Source organism: Berghia stephanieae, chromosome 12 (genome assembly GCF_034508935.2).
Source record: "Berghia stephanieae isolate SIO BIC M18660-M18661 chromosome 12, UCSD_Bste_1.3, whole genome shotgun sequence".
In the NCBI taxonomy this organism is placed as follows: Eukaryota; Metazoa; Mollusca; class Gastropoda; order Nudibranchia; family Aeolidiidae; genus Berghia; species Berghia stephanieae.
This window is the reverse complement of record NC_088371.1, coordinates 42,489,254-42,509,253: the sequence shown is the minus strand read 5'-3', so window position 1 is coordinate 42,509,253 and position 20,000 is coordinate 42,489,254. Positions and strand designations below refer to the sequence as shown.

General features: G+C 37.5%; 1 protein-coding gene across 1 annotated transcript in view; it reads right to left on the bottom strand.

The window, feature by feature from the left end:
* The window catches only part of LOC144958006 (transient receptor potential cation channel subfamily M member-like 2), a gene marked incomplete in the record, with an annotated part of 76,324 nt that extends 61,817 nt beyond the window's left edge, over positions 1 to 14,507 (bottom strand). The window contains 3 exon segments of the mRNA XM_078889591.1: positions 10,879 to 11,059; positions 13,735 to 13,879; positions 14,429 to 14,507. Coding sequence (XP_078745717.1) covers positions 10,879 to 11,059; positions 13,735 to 13,844 — 291 coding nt within the window.
* Between the last annotated feature and the right edge of the window lie 5,493 nt (positions 14,508 to 20,000).

Genomic DNA, 20,000 nt, shown 5'->3' with positions numbered 1-20,000 from the left:
GCTCCAGATACAGGATTGTATAATTAGGTCTCTTTGACTCTTTGACTTGTGGGGCTGTGTGGTCTAGTGGTATGACACTCGCTTTCGTATCGGAAGGTCCTGGGTTCGAGCCTCGCTCGGCGACTAGTTGAGTCTTTCGAAAAGACGCTTTACTCACATTATCTCACCGTAGTCAGGTGTAAAATGAGTACATGGCTATCAACAGCGTTGTCTCTGTCGGAAAAATTGTAATATCGCCTAACTGGCGTCATGTCTCGTTCTACATGTTACTGGTTGCTGTTGGTCGTCAGGGACCCTTTGTGCAGCGCTTTGAGCACATTTAGTGGATATTGCTCTGTATAAAAGCTCTAGTTTTTAGTATTATACTTAATATAAATCTTGTTAAAAAGGAAAGTTTACCTTCTTGGATTCTACATTCCGGACTTTGGAGCATTTGCCGACCATTCTGAGAACAAAGTGTTTATTTCTAAAGCTATTTAAAGTGAATTTTCTTTTCCCTTGGGAACTACGAGTTTTTGAAAATTCAAGTACGCATCTCTGCTCTTTATATAGAAGATGTCAGTCGGAAGTGATGGATGATTACAATCTGCCAGGTTTTGTAATCGATTATTTTTTCTATAATTAAAACCGCGGAACAATGGTTGAAATTGATATCGTGATAACCTGCTTTGCCTTGCCATAATGCAGTAAGTTGGGTTTTTAAAAAAAAAAAACAACAAATTAAATAAAGATTATATAATATAGCACAATACCCACTTAACGTGCTCAAAACGCTTTACAAAGGGTCAAAGGCCAACAGCAACAGGTAACATGTAGGACGAGACATAACGCCTGTTAGGCGATAATATTACAATTTTTCCGACAGAGGCAATGCTGTTAACAGCCAGATTCTCATTTTACATCTGAGTACGGTGAGCGAATGAATGTGAGTAAAGGGCCTTTTCCAAGGACTCAACTATGCGCCGGGCGAGGCCCTAACCCAGATACCTTCCGATCCGAAAGCGATGTCGTACCACTAGACCACAAGCCGCACGTTTCAAATGACACTGAAATCATGCTTGTATTATTATACTATTTTTAAACGGACCTCGCTCACTGCATCAGTGGGGACTTTCCACATGTCCAACACGTACCCCTTGTGGTCAAGAGCCTGAAACCGCAGAGCATCTGGTTGAACGGTGCGCCGTTGTGACGGGCGGGGTTTTGCGACGCTGCACAAGTGCGGTAATGAGTTTGCATCCTGGAAGATCCTGGATTCGAGTCTCGCTCGGCGCATAGTTGAGTCCTTGGAAAATGCAGGCTCTTTACTCACATTCTCTCACTGTACTCAGGGTGTAAAATGAATACTTGGCCGTTAACAACGTTGTCTCTGTCCAAATTTTTTTTTAAAAAATTGCAATATCGCCTTAAAGGCGTCATGTCTCGTTTTACATGTTGAGTGTTGCTGTTGGCTTGGGACCCTTTGTCAAAAGCGCTTTGAGCACGTTTAGTGGATATTATTGCGCTATATTATATGTATACCGATTTTTTTATAAAAGCCCAATAATCTCACATCGTCAAGGAAATTGAAGCTGGCATTAAATTTGACTATTATTATTAATTTTTTTTTGGTTTAATTATTTGAGCTTCAAGCGGCAACATTTGCATATATTATTATATTCAACCGGAAGTTGCTACCCCGAGCTTGAAACCGAATACGAACTCATTCGTTACGCAAGGATAAAATCAAAGACGCACATCCGGTTTTCAAGATGGTTTGTGGTCGCCGTACACTTATTTCCAGGTCTGGTAACCCAAGTATTTATGGGCTGATTCCTGGAATGGAAATACTCTCAAACCAACGAAAATTATTGTCTGTTATAACTGTCTGCTAAATCAAGCCCATAATATAATTCAATAGTCTGATGTCACGTCCGCCCAGCATCCAGCAGCGTGGTTCTAAACAAAGAAAATCGCTACTTTTTATTCTTCATGCTGGCTTGAACTTTTTAGACATGTCATGTGATCAGATGTGTAAAAGTCAAAACATGACCAGATTTATAATGTTTTTCTCCTCTAGATACACTCTTATGTTCGTCGGAGAAATATTTCATACGGGCGTCCGCCATTGTTCCGATACTTCAGAACCAGTTATTAAGTTACTATGCGTCATTACGAGGGAAGTGACGTCACGAAGGTCGACCGGTTAACAGACCTGCTGATATGTGCCAGTCGATTGTTGTTGAGTTTTGTTTTTCTTTTTTTACCTCCCTTACTCATTTATTTGTTTATTTTGTAAAGATTTGCATAATTAATAATATAAATAATAATAATTGAGCTTTATATAGCGCAATATCCACTAAATGTGCTCAAAGCGCTTTACAAGGGGTCCCCTGGTCAACAGCAACATTTAACATTAGGATAGGACATGACGCCTGTTGGGCGATATTACAAATTTTTCGGACAAAGACAACGCTGTTAACTGCCGGGTACTCATTTTACACCTGAGTACGGTGAGAGAATGTGAGTAAAGAGCCTTTTCCAAGGACTCAACTATGCTCCGAGCGCGAGGCTCGAACCCAGGACCTTCCGATCCGAAATCGAGTGTCATACCACTAGACCACATAGGCAGGGCCAAACTCTTTCAGAGATCCTAAACAAACGGTATCAAAGGGCAACACCTCCATTTTAATCTCGGTATTAATTAAAGACTTCAGTTTTTATGACAAGAAGATTGCAGAAAATTACATTGGCGAAATGGATTTGGAATTGGCCGAGGTGCCCCCATATGCAGGTCTGACAACTATGGGCTTGATTTATCATTGTTGTAATGGACAATATTTTACGTTGGTTTGACGTATTTCCGTTACAACAACGAGACCATAGCATCTTAGGTTATCAGATTTGCAGATGAGCGAATGTACTCGTTTTACACCTGAGAACGGTGAGAGACTGTGAGTAAAGAGCCCTTTCGAAGGACTCAACTATGCGCCGAGCGAGGCTCGAACCCAGGACCTTCCTATCCGAAAGCGAGTGTCATAATAAGACCACTCTGGCCCCATGACTCAGATGGCTCTCAAGGACTACGAGAACAAGAAGAATATCTTGGATGGGTGTTATATTTCCAGGAACCCCCCCCCCCCCCCCCCCCTCCCACGAAAATGGCATGTAAAGGGGCAGTTAAAACAGAACCCTAAAAAGGAATTTACAGGCTAAATTTATTTTAGTATGAAATTTGATTTCATTCAATATGAAATTTGAGTTAGCTTAATACGCTCTTGTTTAAGAGAACGGGTTCTTCAAATAAACATAAAACAAACAACCCCTCCCCCCCCCCCCCCCCCCCCAAAAAAAAACAAACCAAAAAAAAAAACCCAACAAAATACAAAAAAAAAAAAAAAACAACAAAAAGAAACAAAAAACAAAACAAAACACAACAAAAACAACAAAAAAAAAACACACAAAAAAAAAACAAGGTTAAATACAAAACAAAAAAAAACAAAAAAATAACAACAACAAAATAAAAAAGAACAAAAGCAAATCAAAACCAAACCAAAAAAACCCCCAAAAAACTCAACAAAAAAATAAATGTAAAAACAAAACTAACAAAAAGATTTTTCTACAGAGAATAAGACCTACAAAATAGCTTTGTTGTCTATCTGGAATCTAGTAATGTATTTATGATTTTACTGTATTTTGTTGTTGGCTGAAGAAGGGTTCTGAGCCCGAAACGCTCCGTGTTTGGTATTTTGCTCATCGTTGAAGCTGTTTTATTCAATTTTGTTTATTGCTAAAAGTAATGAACAGAAATTAATATTATGACAGTTTCGAAAAGAAACCGAATACCAAAAAAAAATAAAAAAATAAACCAATAAAAACAACAAAAAAACCCAAAAAAGCAAACAAAAAACAAACAAACAAAAAAAAAAAAAAAAACAGGGAACGTTTCGATCTCAAAACCCTTCATCTGCCAACAGCATTACTTAACATGCAGGACGAATACAAAATTATTTTCCGGCAGAGAACGTGGCTTTTATTGACGGCCGGGTGGGTACTCATTTATTTCCACCGTACCCGATTACGGTGAGAGAATTGAATAGGAGTCATGAAAAGCCAGTCTTTTGCAAGGACTAAACTACACACCGCTCATAGCGGGGCTCGAACACCTGGACTTTCCGCCGGTCCGAAGGCGAGTATTATACCACAAGTTTGTTGCATAGCCAATGTTGTTTTTATCACACAGACTGACTGGCCTGCCGTATCCAATCAACGATTCCTCCAATCAATAAAGTCGATATCCGACCCAAGACCTGTGTAGAACCAGTCCGGACGGATCAAAGTTGATGACTCAAAAGATTCGTCTCGATCTATGTAAATTAATTTGCACAATACACTTGTATAATTATCTAAACAGATGGGTAGTGGATGTTCGTAACAGCTTATATTTCTCAGGAAACTGTGGGAATTCTCCATTGATTAATCTAAAGCGGTCACCGATGTCACTGTCAAATAAAGAGCTACCCCTACCTCCCCCCTACCCCCCCCCCCCAAAGAATAACATCACATAATTTGATCGGAAAAGTCACTAGACATTAGACAAAAAATTGCCCCCCCCCCCCCCCCCCCCCCCCCCCAAAAAAAAAAAAATCCAAAGAAGAAAAGAAACAAACCAAAGAAAAGAAAAACACACCCACACCCCCCCCCCACACACACACATAACATTAAAAAATTCAAACAAACGAACAAGAAAATAAAAGAGAATGTATATCAAATATTATGGTTTTAAAGGGCACGAATCCAACATAATATCCATATAGAAATAGACCACGGTAAATCCATCACATCCAACACGACACGACTATCCTATCCAGTAGTAGAATTATCATTATAATGGTCAAGACGATTTACAGTGGAGGAATCAAGTATCGATTTGGTGGCAGGTCATAACCGATATTTTCATCCAGACTCCCACTACGACCACTGGCCATGGGGATTACGACATGACTTGAGATCAAGTATCGATTTGGTGGCAGGTCATAACCGATATTTTCATCCAGACGACTACTACGACCACTGGCCATGGGGATTACGACATGACTTGAGATCACGTATTGATTTGGTGGCCCGTCATAACCGATATTTTCATCCAGACGACTACCACGACCACTGGCCATGGGGATTACGACATGACTTGAGATCACGTATCGATTTGTTGGCACGTCATAACCGATATTTTCATCCAGACTCCCACTACGACCACTGGCCATGGGGATTACGAAATGACTTGAGACCAAACGTACAATACAAGGCCATTTGCGTCAAAATCTGACAAAACACGACTTTTTACACTCGAGGCTAGATCGAATCGATTTACAGAAAATATCGATAGACTACATCAAATAAAAATAAAAATAAATGAGCTTTTATATAGTGCAATATCCACTAAACGTGCTCAAAGCGCTTTACACCGGGTCCCTGGCCAACAGCAACATTTAACCTGTAGGACGGGACATTAAGCCTGTTAGGCGTGTTATACTTTCTTTTTTCGGACAAATACAACGCCGTTAACGGCCAGGTACTCAGTTTATACCTGAGTACGGTGAGAGACGGTGTCTTTTCCAAGGACTCAATTATGCGACGAGCGAGGCTCGAACCCAGGACCTTCCGATCCGAAAGCGAGTGTCATACCACACGACCACATAGCCGAATTAAGATAACGCTCAAACAATATAAAATTCTTAAAACTTTTTTTTTTTAACTAAAGAACTAAAAAAACTAATGTGTGTATGAAACAGAGCCAGAGAAAGCAAAAAACACAAGAATGAAAAAACCCGGTTTATTATTTTTTTTTGGGGGGGGGGGGGAAGATCGTTTTTATTTTCTTGTGATTTTCTTTCCTCTTAAACAAAATTAACATAATAAAATGAAATTCCCTTTATTCATCCCCAAGGGGAAATTTGTCTTCTAGGGTCTATTTCAAGGGAAGACAAAAATAACCCAGGCGTCAGCCGCAGTGCAGCACTACAAAGTGAGCTAGGGCTAGGTGAGTTGCTCAAGGTCATACACCGAGCGAGGCGGGTAGTCGAACTCGGTACCCCCCCCCCCCCCCCCCCTTTACATACTGACATACAATTCATACACACATTTTGCAGACATTTATTTAACACTAATGCCTGATCCCTAGCTTGTCACGTAATTTATTTTCTTCTTTGTCTTTAAAAGCCCTAGGTTAAAGAATATATCATGACATGATGATGATGAGGTTCGTCTTAGTAAATAGAGATTTGAAGTCATCATCATCATCATCATCATCATCATCATCATCATCATCATCATCATCATCATCATCATCATCATCATCATCATTGCCTTATTCACCCTGGGTCAGGGTATAGGCCACAGACAAACAGTTTCCATCCTTCTCTATCCCGATCTAACTTTCCTTTTTAATTTTTTTTTTCATCTCGTTCCATGTCTTATCACTTCTCTGTATCTGCCATTGCAGAAATTCTTCAGTCGCTCAAGCTAAAAAAAAAAGGCTTTGATTTGTCATAGTCTGTGACGTCACCGGCGGAAAAGTTATTAGAGAGAGAACGTCATGTTGGTTGTGCGCATGCGTCTCTCGTCCTCGCGGAATACAACTGTGTTAAAACAGGCCTATGATTGCGTTCTGTTGTCAGACCTGAATAATAATAGTATATGCACGGCGGTGAAGATGGTAGGCATAACAAGGACGAGGTTAAATAATAAATATAAATGACTATAACGTTTATCCATGGTTTGTAACCGACGTGCTCAAACTTTCAGGTCTGGTAAACGAACACAATTAATGGCCTTGGTACAGGACAATATTATTTTGAGTTGGTTTGAGGGTATTCCCATAACAACAATGGGGCCATTACAATTTGGGTTATCAGATCTTAAAATAAATACACATTGATTGTAACCATATTCTATGCGCTCCTCAATACTGGTTCCTAAATTTCTAAAGGTGGACAGTTTACAACGTGTTACCAGCTGACGTCAAAGAAAAATATGTCGGCTATGTGGTCTAGTGGTATGGCACTCGCTTTCGGATCGGAAGGTCCTGGGTTCGAGCCTCGCTCGGCGCATAGTTGAGTCCTTGGAAAAGGCTCTTTACTCATATTCTCTCACCGCACTCATGTGTAAATCAGTACCTGGTCGTTTACAGCGTTGCCTCTGTCCGAAAAAAAAAAGTGTAATGTCGCCTAACAGGCGTCATGTCGTCACGTCCTACATGTTGTTGGCCCGGGACCCCTAATAAAGCGCGTTGAGCACGTTTAAAAGATCAAGTTGTTTTTTTTTTAATTAAAAAAAAAAATCAAAGAAAAGGCGAGGGATACAGATAGTATGCGCTTGGCTAAGAAGCTCACAACATTGCCATCCGGAAGTATAACGGACCAACACACAAAACTGTGTGTAACCATGAACTTTTATAGCCTGGTTAATACAGATAAGTGAGAATTACTCATAAACATGGATGAAAAAAAACAACCAAACAAACAAAAACAACAAAACAATACCAAAGACCCGAGTGACGTCAACTTCATTCTCAAGAAATCGTAACAGTGACACGCACATAGACATTTAAAAATAATATCTGATCTAAAATGGTGAAAACAGTTCACCTGTCTGCTGACAAATGTAAAACAGGGGTTGTCTTTATTTTAAAAAAATTAAGGGTAAGAATTTTGTCCTTTCTCTTCCCCTCCCCCCCCCCCCCCCCCCCCCCCCTCTCTCTCTCTCTCTCTCTCTCTCTCTCTCTCTCTCTCTCTCTCTCTCTCTCTCTCTCTCTCTCTCTCTCTCTCTCTCTCTCTCTCTCTCTCTCCCTATCGCCCTTCATTCTAATCTGTATGTGAGGAATAACTATCGATGCTGTGAGTTTGTCCAAAATACTCAAAACACCCGCCAGCAGGACACAACGCACCAATACACAAAACCACATGCAGTCCCGAACGCCCAAAGTCCGACCACAAGAATTCAGTGAGAACCATTCATAAAAAGCGGTCGGCCATAAACATCTACATGGAGCTGAGTTACTTCAATTTTGTTTCTCCCATATGAAACTAAGCTACACATATTAATACTATTCTACTCTAAATAAATTTTGAGTCCTAGTCATACTCTCTTATGTCATAATAACATGAGTGCATGAACGCACACACATACATACACACACACGCACACACACACACACACACACACACACACACACGCATGCACATAAATACACCAATGAACAATTTCCCCTTGTTCACTCTCTATCATCTTCCAGGCGTCATGTCTCGTCCTACATGTTAAGTGTTGCTGTTGGCTAGGGACCCCTTGTAAAGCGCTTTGAGTCGATATTGCTATGCTAAAGTATTGGGTTGTTTTGTATTTTTTTTTTGTTTGTTTGCTTATTTGTTTGTTTACAAAAAAAAAAAAAAAAACATTTAAAAAAATAAATGCGGTTTATCTTGTCACGTGATTGTGGCTTTGAGAATGATGGGAAGGGATGAGGAGAAAGGAGAGAGAGAGAGAGAGAGAGAGAGAGAGAGAGAGAGAGAGACAGAGGGGGGGGGGGGGGGGGGGGGGGGGGGGGACGGTGGTGTGTTACGTATTCAACACCTTATCGGGGCATTCAAGATTACTGTTCAAGGGAAGTAACCAAGAAAAAAAATCATAGTGCACAAGCTAGACCGAGTAATCTCCCTCCTTATAATGATGCCTTAGACAAATTGCTTATTAAAGGGTTTAGATAAATAAATAAAATAAATAAGTAAATAGCTAAATAAATAAATACAAAATAAAGTGAAGAAATAAATAAATAAGTGAATAAATAAATAAATGGGTAAATAATTAAATACACGAATAAATAAATAAATAAATAGTAATCAGCTATCAAAAAGCGAATTTACCGAATAATAGTGTCAATAAGGAATTTACGATTAAAGTGTCAAAATTTGATGTAATTACGTAAAGAGTTTTAAAACGTACCAGAGGTGAGGCTCAAACTCTAAACACTTTTTTTCTACAGTAAAAAAAATTGAGCTTTTATATATAGCGCAATATCCACTAAACGTGCTTAAAGCGCTTTACAAGGGGTCAATGGCCAACAGCAACACTTAACATTTAGGACGGTACATGATGCCTGTTAGGCGATATTACAATTTTGTTTCGGACAGAGACAATGCTATTAACGCCCAGGTACTCATTTTACACCTGAGTATGGTGAGAGAATGTGAGTAAAGACTGGTATCTCAGTGTTGTGGGTTGTGTTTTCATGAATTGTTTAATTTTGTGAGTTTTGTTCACTCGTAGTAACCATAACACCCCCCAAAATAGTATTTACACGTGTGCTGTTCTCTCGTAGGGTTATCTGGTCTTGTGGTATGACCCTCGCTTTGGGATCGGATGGTACTGGGTTCAGACCTCGCTCATCGCATAGTTGAGTCCTCAAAAAAGGCTCTTTATTCACATTCTCTCACTGTACTCAGATGTAAAATGATGACTTGGCCATCAACAGTCGGGAGAAAAATGTAATATCGCCTAACAGGCGTCATGTCTCATTCCACATGTCACATGTTACTGTTGGACAGGGACCATGTCTAAAGCGCTTTGAGCATGCTTAGTGGATATTGCGCTATATAAAAGCTCAAATATTTTTTGTATTTGAATAGTGTTCAATGTGTTGGAAATGTCTAATTGAATAAAAAATTAAGTAGCAGGCACTGGTTTGTGTAAGACAAAGATCTGGACACAACTAAGGGACATAATCTGTGATCAACGCATTTGCCTAATAATTGCATTCATCTATCTGCCCTGCGAATAATATGTGTAGATGGAGCATTACAGAAGTTTGGACACTGAGAACACAAATGTCAATCGGCCATTGTCCTAAAACCATGACCACAACAAACATCTCAAAGAGTATTCTAACACTACATCATATAGATGTGATAGAGGAACCTCATCAATTTTGTTCTCGTCAATGAAAGGTGTTTGCCAACCCCCCCCTCCCCCCCCCCCCGCCAATCCCCCCACCCCCCAACTTCTTCCTCTATTAGTTTGTGGGGTGTGTAGTCTAACGGTAAGACACTCTCCTTCAGGTTGGATGGTCCAAGGTTTGAGTCTCGCTCTGAGCAGCACATTATTGAGTCCCTGGAAAAGGCTCTTTAATCAAATTCCTCACCATGCTCGGGAGTAAAATGCGTTATCTACCTGAAAAATATTTGTAATATCACCTAACAGGCATTATGTTTCGTCTTACAGATTTGGATCCCTTGTAAAGCACTTTGAGCACATAAAAAAAAAAAAACAAACAAAAAAACTTGAGCTTGTATAAAGCGCTATCCACTAAACGTGCTCAAAGTGCTTTTACTAAGGGTCGCTGACCAACAACAACACGTAACAAGAATGATGTCTGTTAGGTGATATTATAATTTTTTCTAACAGACAATGCTGTCAACGGCCAGTAACTCATTTTAGAATGAGAGAATGTGAGTAAAGAGCCTTTTCCAAGGACTCAACTATGCAAACTCTGGACCCTCCAATCCAAATGAGAGTGTTATACCACTAGACCACATTATAGTCACACAGAAGTAATTCAATACACATTGGGTTTTTGGTTGTTTCTTGTTCTTATATATATATATATATATATATATATATATATATATATATATATATATATATAATATATATATATATATATATATATATATATATATATATATATATATATATATATATATATATATATATATATATATATATTTATTTATATATGTGTCTATATATATATTTTGGTTTTAATAATATTCAGTTTCTGTCTTTTTATCAAATGTATCATCTGTTAATGGTTTTAAGAATGATTCTGTCAAATTAAAAACTCACTCTTTTGCTTCTGAATATCGATCTTGCTCCTTGCGTCTCAACAGTGACAGCTTGATCATCAAACTTGAGACTTTTAAGATCAAACTCCATTGTGTCGTCTCGGCTGCTGGACGTATTTGGAGAAGGGCCGACTTTGGACATTTTTAAAGATGGAGAGACAAGTCGTGGATCGGTGTTTTCACTGAAAAGATAAGAATAAAATTCAATAAGATAAAAGAAAAAAATTCTTTTATTAGTCTTTAAAGAGCCATTACAATAATTTTGGACAGAAACAAATTTCTCTGATGCCAGGAGGATTTCTATACCGTATTTTATGCGTCTCTCTGATAGTAGAGTGGTCCTTCAGAGTCAATGAGACCCATTGAGTTGGAGTTTATCCCGGTTTCTATAGCATATGACGGGCAATAGCAATTGCCTGTTACCGTTTGGAGAGGACACTATTCTATCACCTAGTACATTCTGCACAGATTTAACAGATCCAGCTACCTGATCATTGGAAGATCAGAAAAAAATCATGACATCACCTGAGTTCAAACTAGGTCCCTTACGCGTGATGCAAGAGCTCTACCAAATTAGATATCGGAACCTGAAATGTCTCTGATAGAATAGTACTAATTATGTGTAAAGAACATTTCCCAAAGAAATATCACTGAATGCCCAGACAAGGGAGCAAACTCTTAAAAATCATGTCAAGCCAAGCCAGATGCGTTACCAAAAGTGCATTGCGGCCACGTCATCCAGTTGCAGACTATGAAATTTATTCTAGTTACGAAGCGTTAAAGGGGCAGGAAAAACTGCTCGCTACCTTTTAGACAGAACTATGGGGATCAGAGTATCATGAAGTACTTCATGGCAGAAATACCAGTACCAAATACCAATTCAATACTGGATGAGCAGGGTGGGAGGGAGAAGGAAGAGAAAAAACAAAACAAAACCAGAACACATGATTGTTGCCGGCCCCCATCAATGAGGACTTGCTATATTATATTTCCACGAGTTAAAGTCAAAGGTCACATTGCAAAATGTGCTCAAAATGACTTACATACTTACTTACTTACATATCCGAACCAGCGACCACCTGAGCTCTAGCCCTTCGGTCTTGTGCCATGACGTAGAAGTTAGACGTCTTTTGTAGTTGTTCCAGGTGATTTTAACGTGTGTAAATGACTTACATAATAAAAAGTGTTCCCCATTTTGTAATATCCAACATCTTTATAGGACATTTTGTTAAGTTTGACTCATAGGTATGTGCGGCTGTGTGGTCTAGTGGTATGACACTCGCTTTCGGATCGGAAGGTCCTGGGTTCGAGCCTTGCGCTCAGCGCATAGTTGAGTCCTTGGAACAGGCCTTTACTCACATTCTCTCACCGTACTCAAGTGTAAAATGAGTACCTGGCCGTTAACAGCGTTGTCTTTGTCCAAAAAATTGTAATATCACCGAACAGGTGTCATGTCCCGTCCTACATGTTTAATGTTGCTGTTGACCAGTGACCCCTTGTAAAGCGCTTTGAGCACATTTAGTGGATATTGCGCTAAATAAAGCTCAATTATTTATTTTAATTATTTTACACTTTCCCTAAACAAAGCAGTTCACATTATTTGAGAAATATCAGATCGTTGAACAACAAAAAAAATCATGTGATCAATGACTCGGTTGGACAACAATCTGAATATAAGTCGCTCCTATTGTAACTCAACTGCTCTAGCTATAGATAGTATGTGCTTGGCTAAGAAGCTCACAACAATGCCATCCAGAAGTGTTACGGACCAACAAAACTCATGTAACCACGAACGTTTATAATCTGGTTAATACAGTTTAGTGAGATTAACTCATAAATGCGGATGGCAAAAAACAATAACAAAGATCTTAGTGACGTCAATTTCATTCTATCTATAGGGTTCTTCTGTGGAGTTTGGAGCATAAATTCACCAGTCCTTCATAACTTTTAGATCTATCTTTACATATAGTCCAATGTTCTCTCGGACATTTTAGCTCTACACTATGAACAGTATGAAGGTAAATGATTTAGAAGAAATATCCAAATAATACAAAGATGAATGATAAAAATGTTTAAACTAGATACGAGTATAATGACTAAATGAGGAGGTAACAAATGTCGGAAGGAATAACTAGATAAAATCTATGCAAGCTACTTTAACCCTCTCCTTACCAACCATAGGAAAATCGTCACATTCGTTGCGATGCAACCGACAATTTTCTCATTCTGATTTCTCTTGTACATCACAAACTTTAAAGAAATGCGTTGATTACAACTATAAATACTAAACACTGTGTTGTAGAGCTCATTTTGCTGAACAACATCTGTATAGAATGCACTTGATACTTTTTTGTTTGATTAGGAAACGTCTCTTTTTGTGTAGGATGGGTGAGAATTTTCAGGGAAAATTCTAAAAATGGCTGGTAAGGAGAGAGTTAAAGTTTAACTCGTGTCTGGGACTATAGTCATAACATGTTATAAACAGTTTGGCAAATAAATATCATTGCCCTTACTTTATATACATTACATTTTAAAAATTAAAAACAATGCAAGCTTGTGTGTTAGTTAAAAGTTATCTAGAACTATTTTGACAGCCAGATTTAGTGTTTTACTGATAAAAAGCTACAAGTCCAACAGAGCCAGAATATAAAATCGTTTAGTTTTTAAAATTTTTAATATTGAATGGATTATTACAATTGGTTGCAACATTTTGGGTGGGCCCTGACTTAGCCTGAATTTGAATTTGATTATCTACTTGCTTGTGGGTAAAAAGGTCTAAAGAGTGAGCAAACAAGACACCCTCCGTCGCTGTAAAAAAGAGCAAATAGATGTTGGAATGTAATTGTAAAAATCTCACCGAATGTACTTCGATTGTCTTGGGGAGTTCATGAAATAACTTTTGGAAACATGGTCAAAATGATAGAATGGTTTTGGTGATATTAATTCCTCTCCATCTTTAGATTCCATAAAAGTCCATTTGGAGCCTTTCACTTTTGGTGAAACTAAAATGATGGTTAAATAGTAGGCGCAAAATGATATAGATTGGGCTAGAATAAATATCGTATGGAATAAATACTCAATAGATTGTTAGTACTAGCATTAACCAATTTAATTAGAAGGAAAAATAAATAAATAAATAAATAAATAAACACCCCCCCCCCCCCTTTTATTTTTACTAAATAACAAAAAAAGCAGAAAGACATTGTCTTACATATTTATATTCTGAAAAACGTAAATCTTCGTCTTAGGGGAAAGCATTGCGACTCTCTTAGTACTATAAATGGATCATACTATTGATTCTGTTTTACTTTTTTTTTTGAGTATGAGTATGTCTAGATATCTACTCTGTTTAATAATAATAATAATAATAATAATATTACCAAATGTTACGCACAGAAAAAGGAAATAAAAGAAGCCCCAATTTTTAGTTTGTCATAGCAAAATAAATGAAATGAATAAACATTTTTATGAAAAACTACAATCAGTTGTAACTATTTGTTAGAATATATGACAATTGCAAGATATAGGATGAGAAATCCATTTATATTCACATTATGACTCCATGCATACATCTGGCGGTGGTTGCCACTCGTAAACAATGAACTAAAGGATTGGTAACTTCCGCTTGTGTAAATGCCCCATCTCGATAGTTTCGTTTAATTATTTGATTCAATCTCAATGTTTTGAGAAAACAAGTGATTTTTGTCAACAAATTGACAGTTCATATTGGTTAATTTTTTGAAAAATAGATTTCAGATATATGAGCAGGAAGCGAAACTAGATATTGAAATGTGAAACTAATGAAGGCTGTCATTATTCCCAGACGCCTGTCTGGGGATAATAAAAATTCGTTATCCCCAGACAGGTGTCTGGGGATAACCAATTTTTGTTATCCCCAGACACCTGTCTGGGGATACTATCCCCAGACGCATGTAGCAAGTGGGCAGAAAGATTTTATGCAAAATGCCAAACTAGGCGTGAAAAATACCAAATATTCTGGAAAAAATACTCGTGGTTGTGTCCCAAAACAGTTAATATATCAAGTGATATTTAACACAAGATGAAAGTAAATAGTGATCAAATGTCAAATCCAGCTCTTTTTAAAAAAATATTTTAAAGCAAAGGATCAATGAAATTTCTTTTGTTACTTTGATCTGAAAACGTCAAACTGGCAATTCGACTTTTTATTTTCAACCAGGAAGAAAGTTGTTAATCATCAAATCTGTTCATAGTCCACCAACCATTTAAATTTTCATTACCTACCTACCTGTTAACTTTATTGATCATCTCTTGTTTCTATAATTTGCTCATTCTGGCCACAATTTTGGGGACGACCGGGAAGAATTTTTATGTCGCGGACGAATTCCTAGGCCATGGTGTTGTTCGCCCCAAAGCCCAAAACCCACACCTGTTATTTTCCTGTCTGCTTCGCACAAGACAATACAATTTAGTATCACACGTCCACAAAACTAGATCCAACAACATATTTTTATTCGAATGAGAGATGAAAATAACTACCAAAACAAGGAAGCAAAAATGGTGGAAATATGTTTAGCTCATATATGAATTTAAAATATTCCGATAGCGGTGTGGATAGGCAGCTCAGTTGGTTAGGCCACCTTTCAATTTACTCCTTTTAGCTGCACAGATTCGACCCAGTCGCGACCGCGCCCCCCCCCACATTTTTTTTTTTTACTTTTTCTTTCTTTCTTCCCAATTGATTTTCCTTGTTTTCACTTTTGTTCCGAGTTCCGAGCAAGAGTTTTTTTTTTAATCAGTTGAATTTTTTATTTCTCCGATAATATTATTTCATTATTTAATTTGCTCTAGATTTATTATTATTTTTTTTGTTTTGTTTTGGTCAAATAATAATAATAATAATAATAATAATAATAATAATAATAATAATAATAATAATAATAATAATAATAATATTAATAATGATAATGATGATAATAATAATAATAATAATAATAATAATAATAATAATAATAATAATAATAATAATAATAATAATAATAATAATAATAATAATAATAATAATAATAATAATTGTAATATTTGTTATTATTATTACTATTACCATCATAATCATTATTATATTATTATCAATAATAATATTATTTTTATTATTAATACTATTATTATCATACTATTACTATTATTATTATTATTATTATTATTATTATTATTATTATTATTATTATTATTATTATTATTATTATTATTATTATTATTGTTAACACTATTCCCTGCTCCGAGGGAAATCTCTCTATTTCTTTTAAAAAATATATTTTGACCTAAACCTTAGAGTTTTTTGTTTGCTAAACCTTTGTGTAAATGTTCCGTTTCTGAGCATGAATTTCTTAAATTGTTTTTATTTTTAAAACAATTATTGTTTTTTTTTCTCCTCTATCTGACCATTTGGTCGCTCTCTGAATATTTCTGGACACATTTGAGATCGGAGTGGGGACGAATATATTTGCTAGAAACTAGAAAAAAAAAAACAAGAGAGAGAGAGAGAGAGAGAGAGAGAGAGAGAGAGAGAGAGAGAGAGAGAGAGAGAAAGAGAGTTTAATAATAAAAAAAAGAGGTGGGGGGAGGATGGATGGGACATTTATCCCTTTCAACGTTCTGTAAAAAGAAGACGGAATTTTAAACAATAATTAAATAAAAAAAAAGTGACGTTACCAGGATTCGAACACACAACGTCGATTATGGTCAAACTTCCAGGGCAGACGACTAAACCATTCGGCCATGACACCCACTTCGAAGTCGACGTATATTGTGTATATGTAGTAACAACTGATTTTAATGTGGTTAATTTTATGTTTTTATAGATATTTTATTAACTTTCCTTATTTCTATGTGCATCTGGAAACATTCCATATTCTGGAATGTGGATAATTGTTTAAAAGAGCGGAGTTTCAAATATGCGTCTGGGGATAATAAAAATTCGTTATCCCCAGACAGGTGTCTGGGGATAACAAATTTTTATTATCCCCAGACAGGTGTCTGGGGATAATCACAGCGACTAATGAATTGGTGTTATCAGTTGCCAAGCTACCGGGATTTCTTCTCGGAGTTCCCGACCTTGATTTATTTTTAGATACGAATTGCTTCAAGTGCAAATGGAAGTAGATAAAATATAAACAAAGTGCCTTGCTGCAGCTTCATCTTATTATAACATAATCGTCATTGTCACCGCGGTCGTCGTCGTCGTCGTCGTCATCATCATCATCATCATCATCATCATCATCATCATCATCATCATCATCATCATCATCATCATCATCATCATCAAACATACTACTGCAACTACTACCACTACTACTACTACTACTACTACTACTACTACTACTACTACTACTACTACTACTACTACTACTACTACTACTACTACTACTACTACTACTACTACTACTATACTTCTTTCTTCTTCTTCTTCTTCTCTCTTCTTCTTCTCTTCTTCTTCTTCTTATTATTATTATTATTATTATTATTATTATTATTATTATTATTTATTATTATTATTATTATTATTATTATTATTACAGTCCAATCTGTTTAAGAAGGAACTGACTGGACACAGGAAATACGTTTCGTTATACACACGTTTTCGTTTTGCTTTTTGAAGGACCATAACATGCTCAGCAAATATCTGTATCTAAGACCTAAAACCAAGCTGTTGGATGAAGCTATCGAGAGATACATGTCTGTAATCTTAGTTTTTAATGGTGAGAAAAAAAAGAAAACATTTTTTTTGCGGGGGAATGGGGGGAGGGGGTTGTTTTGTTTTTTTTGTTTTGTTTTGTTTTTGTTTTTTTGTTTAAAAAAAATGATTGTGTTCTTTGGTTTGTTGTTGTTGTTGTTGTTGTTGTTGTTGTTGTTGTTGTTGTTGTTGTTGACAATGCGCTCGTCATACTTTATTTACCCCCCCCCCCCCTTTCTAAATATGTCTATATCTTCTTTCCCTCTCCGTTCCCGATATCCCTACGTTATCATTAGTTGTGTCAGTTTGCGGGCTTTGTACTGGCTAAAGGTCTTTTACTTTCGTGTTCGGATTCATTTGGTGGAAGAAGATAATGAGTTTCCAAAATGTGACCCTTTGCCTCACAACGGTATTAAGTCGGGATGGTTAAGATATTGAAAATTGAAATTATAGCCAGAAATATCAGACTTGTGTTGAGTTTGTATGTTTTATTGAGGAGAATGGATGTGATATTTTAGGGTGCTAATGCCAACAATTTATACTTTTGATCAGTTTAACATTAAATTCGGCTTTTAAGCATCTGGTTCGTTCCGACATAATACCGTTTTGAGACGGTGGGTCTCAATATCAATAATGTATCAATTGTCATCTACCTTTGATGATCTAAGCGAAACTTTGACGTCTACAGTCGTATAACAGTCACTCATGACGAAGCCCAGCCCAAGAATTTCCAATTTCCTAGCTCCGTCCTTCACCTTCAAATTATTTCAAATGTTTGCCCTCATGATTTCTTGAGTTTTTTAAAACCAAAGAACGATTGGTTCCTTAGAATCACGTGGCTTTCAATGATAAGGTTTACATGAAGAGAGAGAGAGAGAGAGAGAGAGAGAGAGAGAGAGAGAGAGAGAGAGAGAGAGAGAGAGAGAGAGATAGAGAGGGAGATAGAGAGAGAGAGAGAGAGATAGAGAGAGGGAGAGAGAGATAGAGATAGAGAGAGATAGATAGAGAGATAGAGAGAGAGATAGAGAGGGAGATAGAGATAGAGAGAGAGAGAGATAGAGAGAGGGAGAGAGAGAGATAGAGATAGAGAGAGATAGATAGAGAGATAGAGAGAGAGATAGAGAGAGATAGAGAGAGATAGAGAGAGAGACAGAGAGAGAGAGAGAGAGAGAGAGAGAGAGTAATCTGAGAAGTTGCTCGACTGAGTTGGTTAAATTATGCAATGTGCACCACTCAAAAACGTTATGTTGAGACCAAGTTTGCTACCATCATTACCAATTCGATCACTGATCCCCCACGATGTCGCTTGCCTTTTTCACACAATATACTGGGATTGTCTTTGCTAGAACGTAACAACTTTTCAGACAGACTACTTAACGCAACAATTGGCAGCGCGGCCAGACTTTCTCTAGGTTTGTTAATATCGGTAAGTGGACAGTAAAAATTGCTTGCTATCTTTTGGATAGGACAAATATCGCAAGGCACTTTTCACCACATGTAGTCTACCAGACCCAGCTACCCAATCGCTCTTGGCCGGACAGAGAGACCAGAGGATCAAAACAAAACACTCCACTCAATCTGGGATTTAAACCGTATGCATTTTCATGTTAGGCGATTGATCTAGCTATTGGGTTATCAGACACCCCCCCCCCCCCCCCCCCCCCACCCACCCACCCGAATAAAAAACCACGTGATATTCTACACAATAATATCAATAATTGGAAAATCAAATCAAACCTTCTTAGACGATTTCCATTCGTGTAGCTTGGTCCAGATTCTTCAAAACCAGTTGCTGCCTTGCTATTTTCCTCTCTCCTAACAAAATAATCGTCTCGTCCTCCTCCTCCTCCTCCTCCTTCCCCTCCTCCTCCTCCGCCTCCTCCCCCTCCACCACCACCTCCTTCGCCTCCTCCAGCGGATGAAAACAGATCGAGTCCAATAATCTCAACACTCTCCGTGAATTCTTGTAAAAATCTCCGAAAGATGACAGGGGTATCCAGTGGATCGGACACCCGATTTTCCGTCAATCTCCTTTTCTCCTCGGCGCTCCTTCCATTGAATAATCTTCTACGTTCATCCTTCGACGGTTTCCATTCGCTCAACATTGTGGCTGGATGAAATAGGAAGATCTTGAGCTTTTACATAACGCAATATCTGTCAACTAAACGTGCTCAAAGCGCTTTACAAATGGTCCCTGACATACACCTACACGTAACACAATATTATAGAACAAGACATGAGGTCTGTTAGGCGATATTACTTTTTTCCCCCGACAGAGACAGAGATATTAACCGACAGGTACACATTTTACACCTGAGTATGGTGAGGGAATGTGAGTAAAGAGCCTTTTCCAAGGACTCAACTATCCGATCTGAAAGTGAGTGTCATAATAAAAGACCACGTCATAGCCA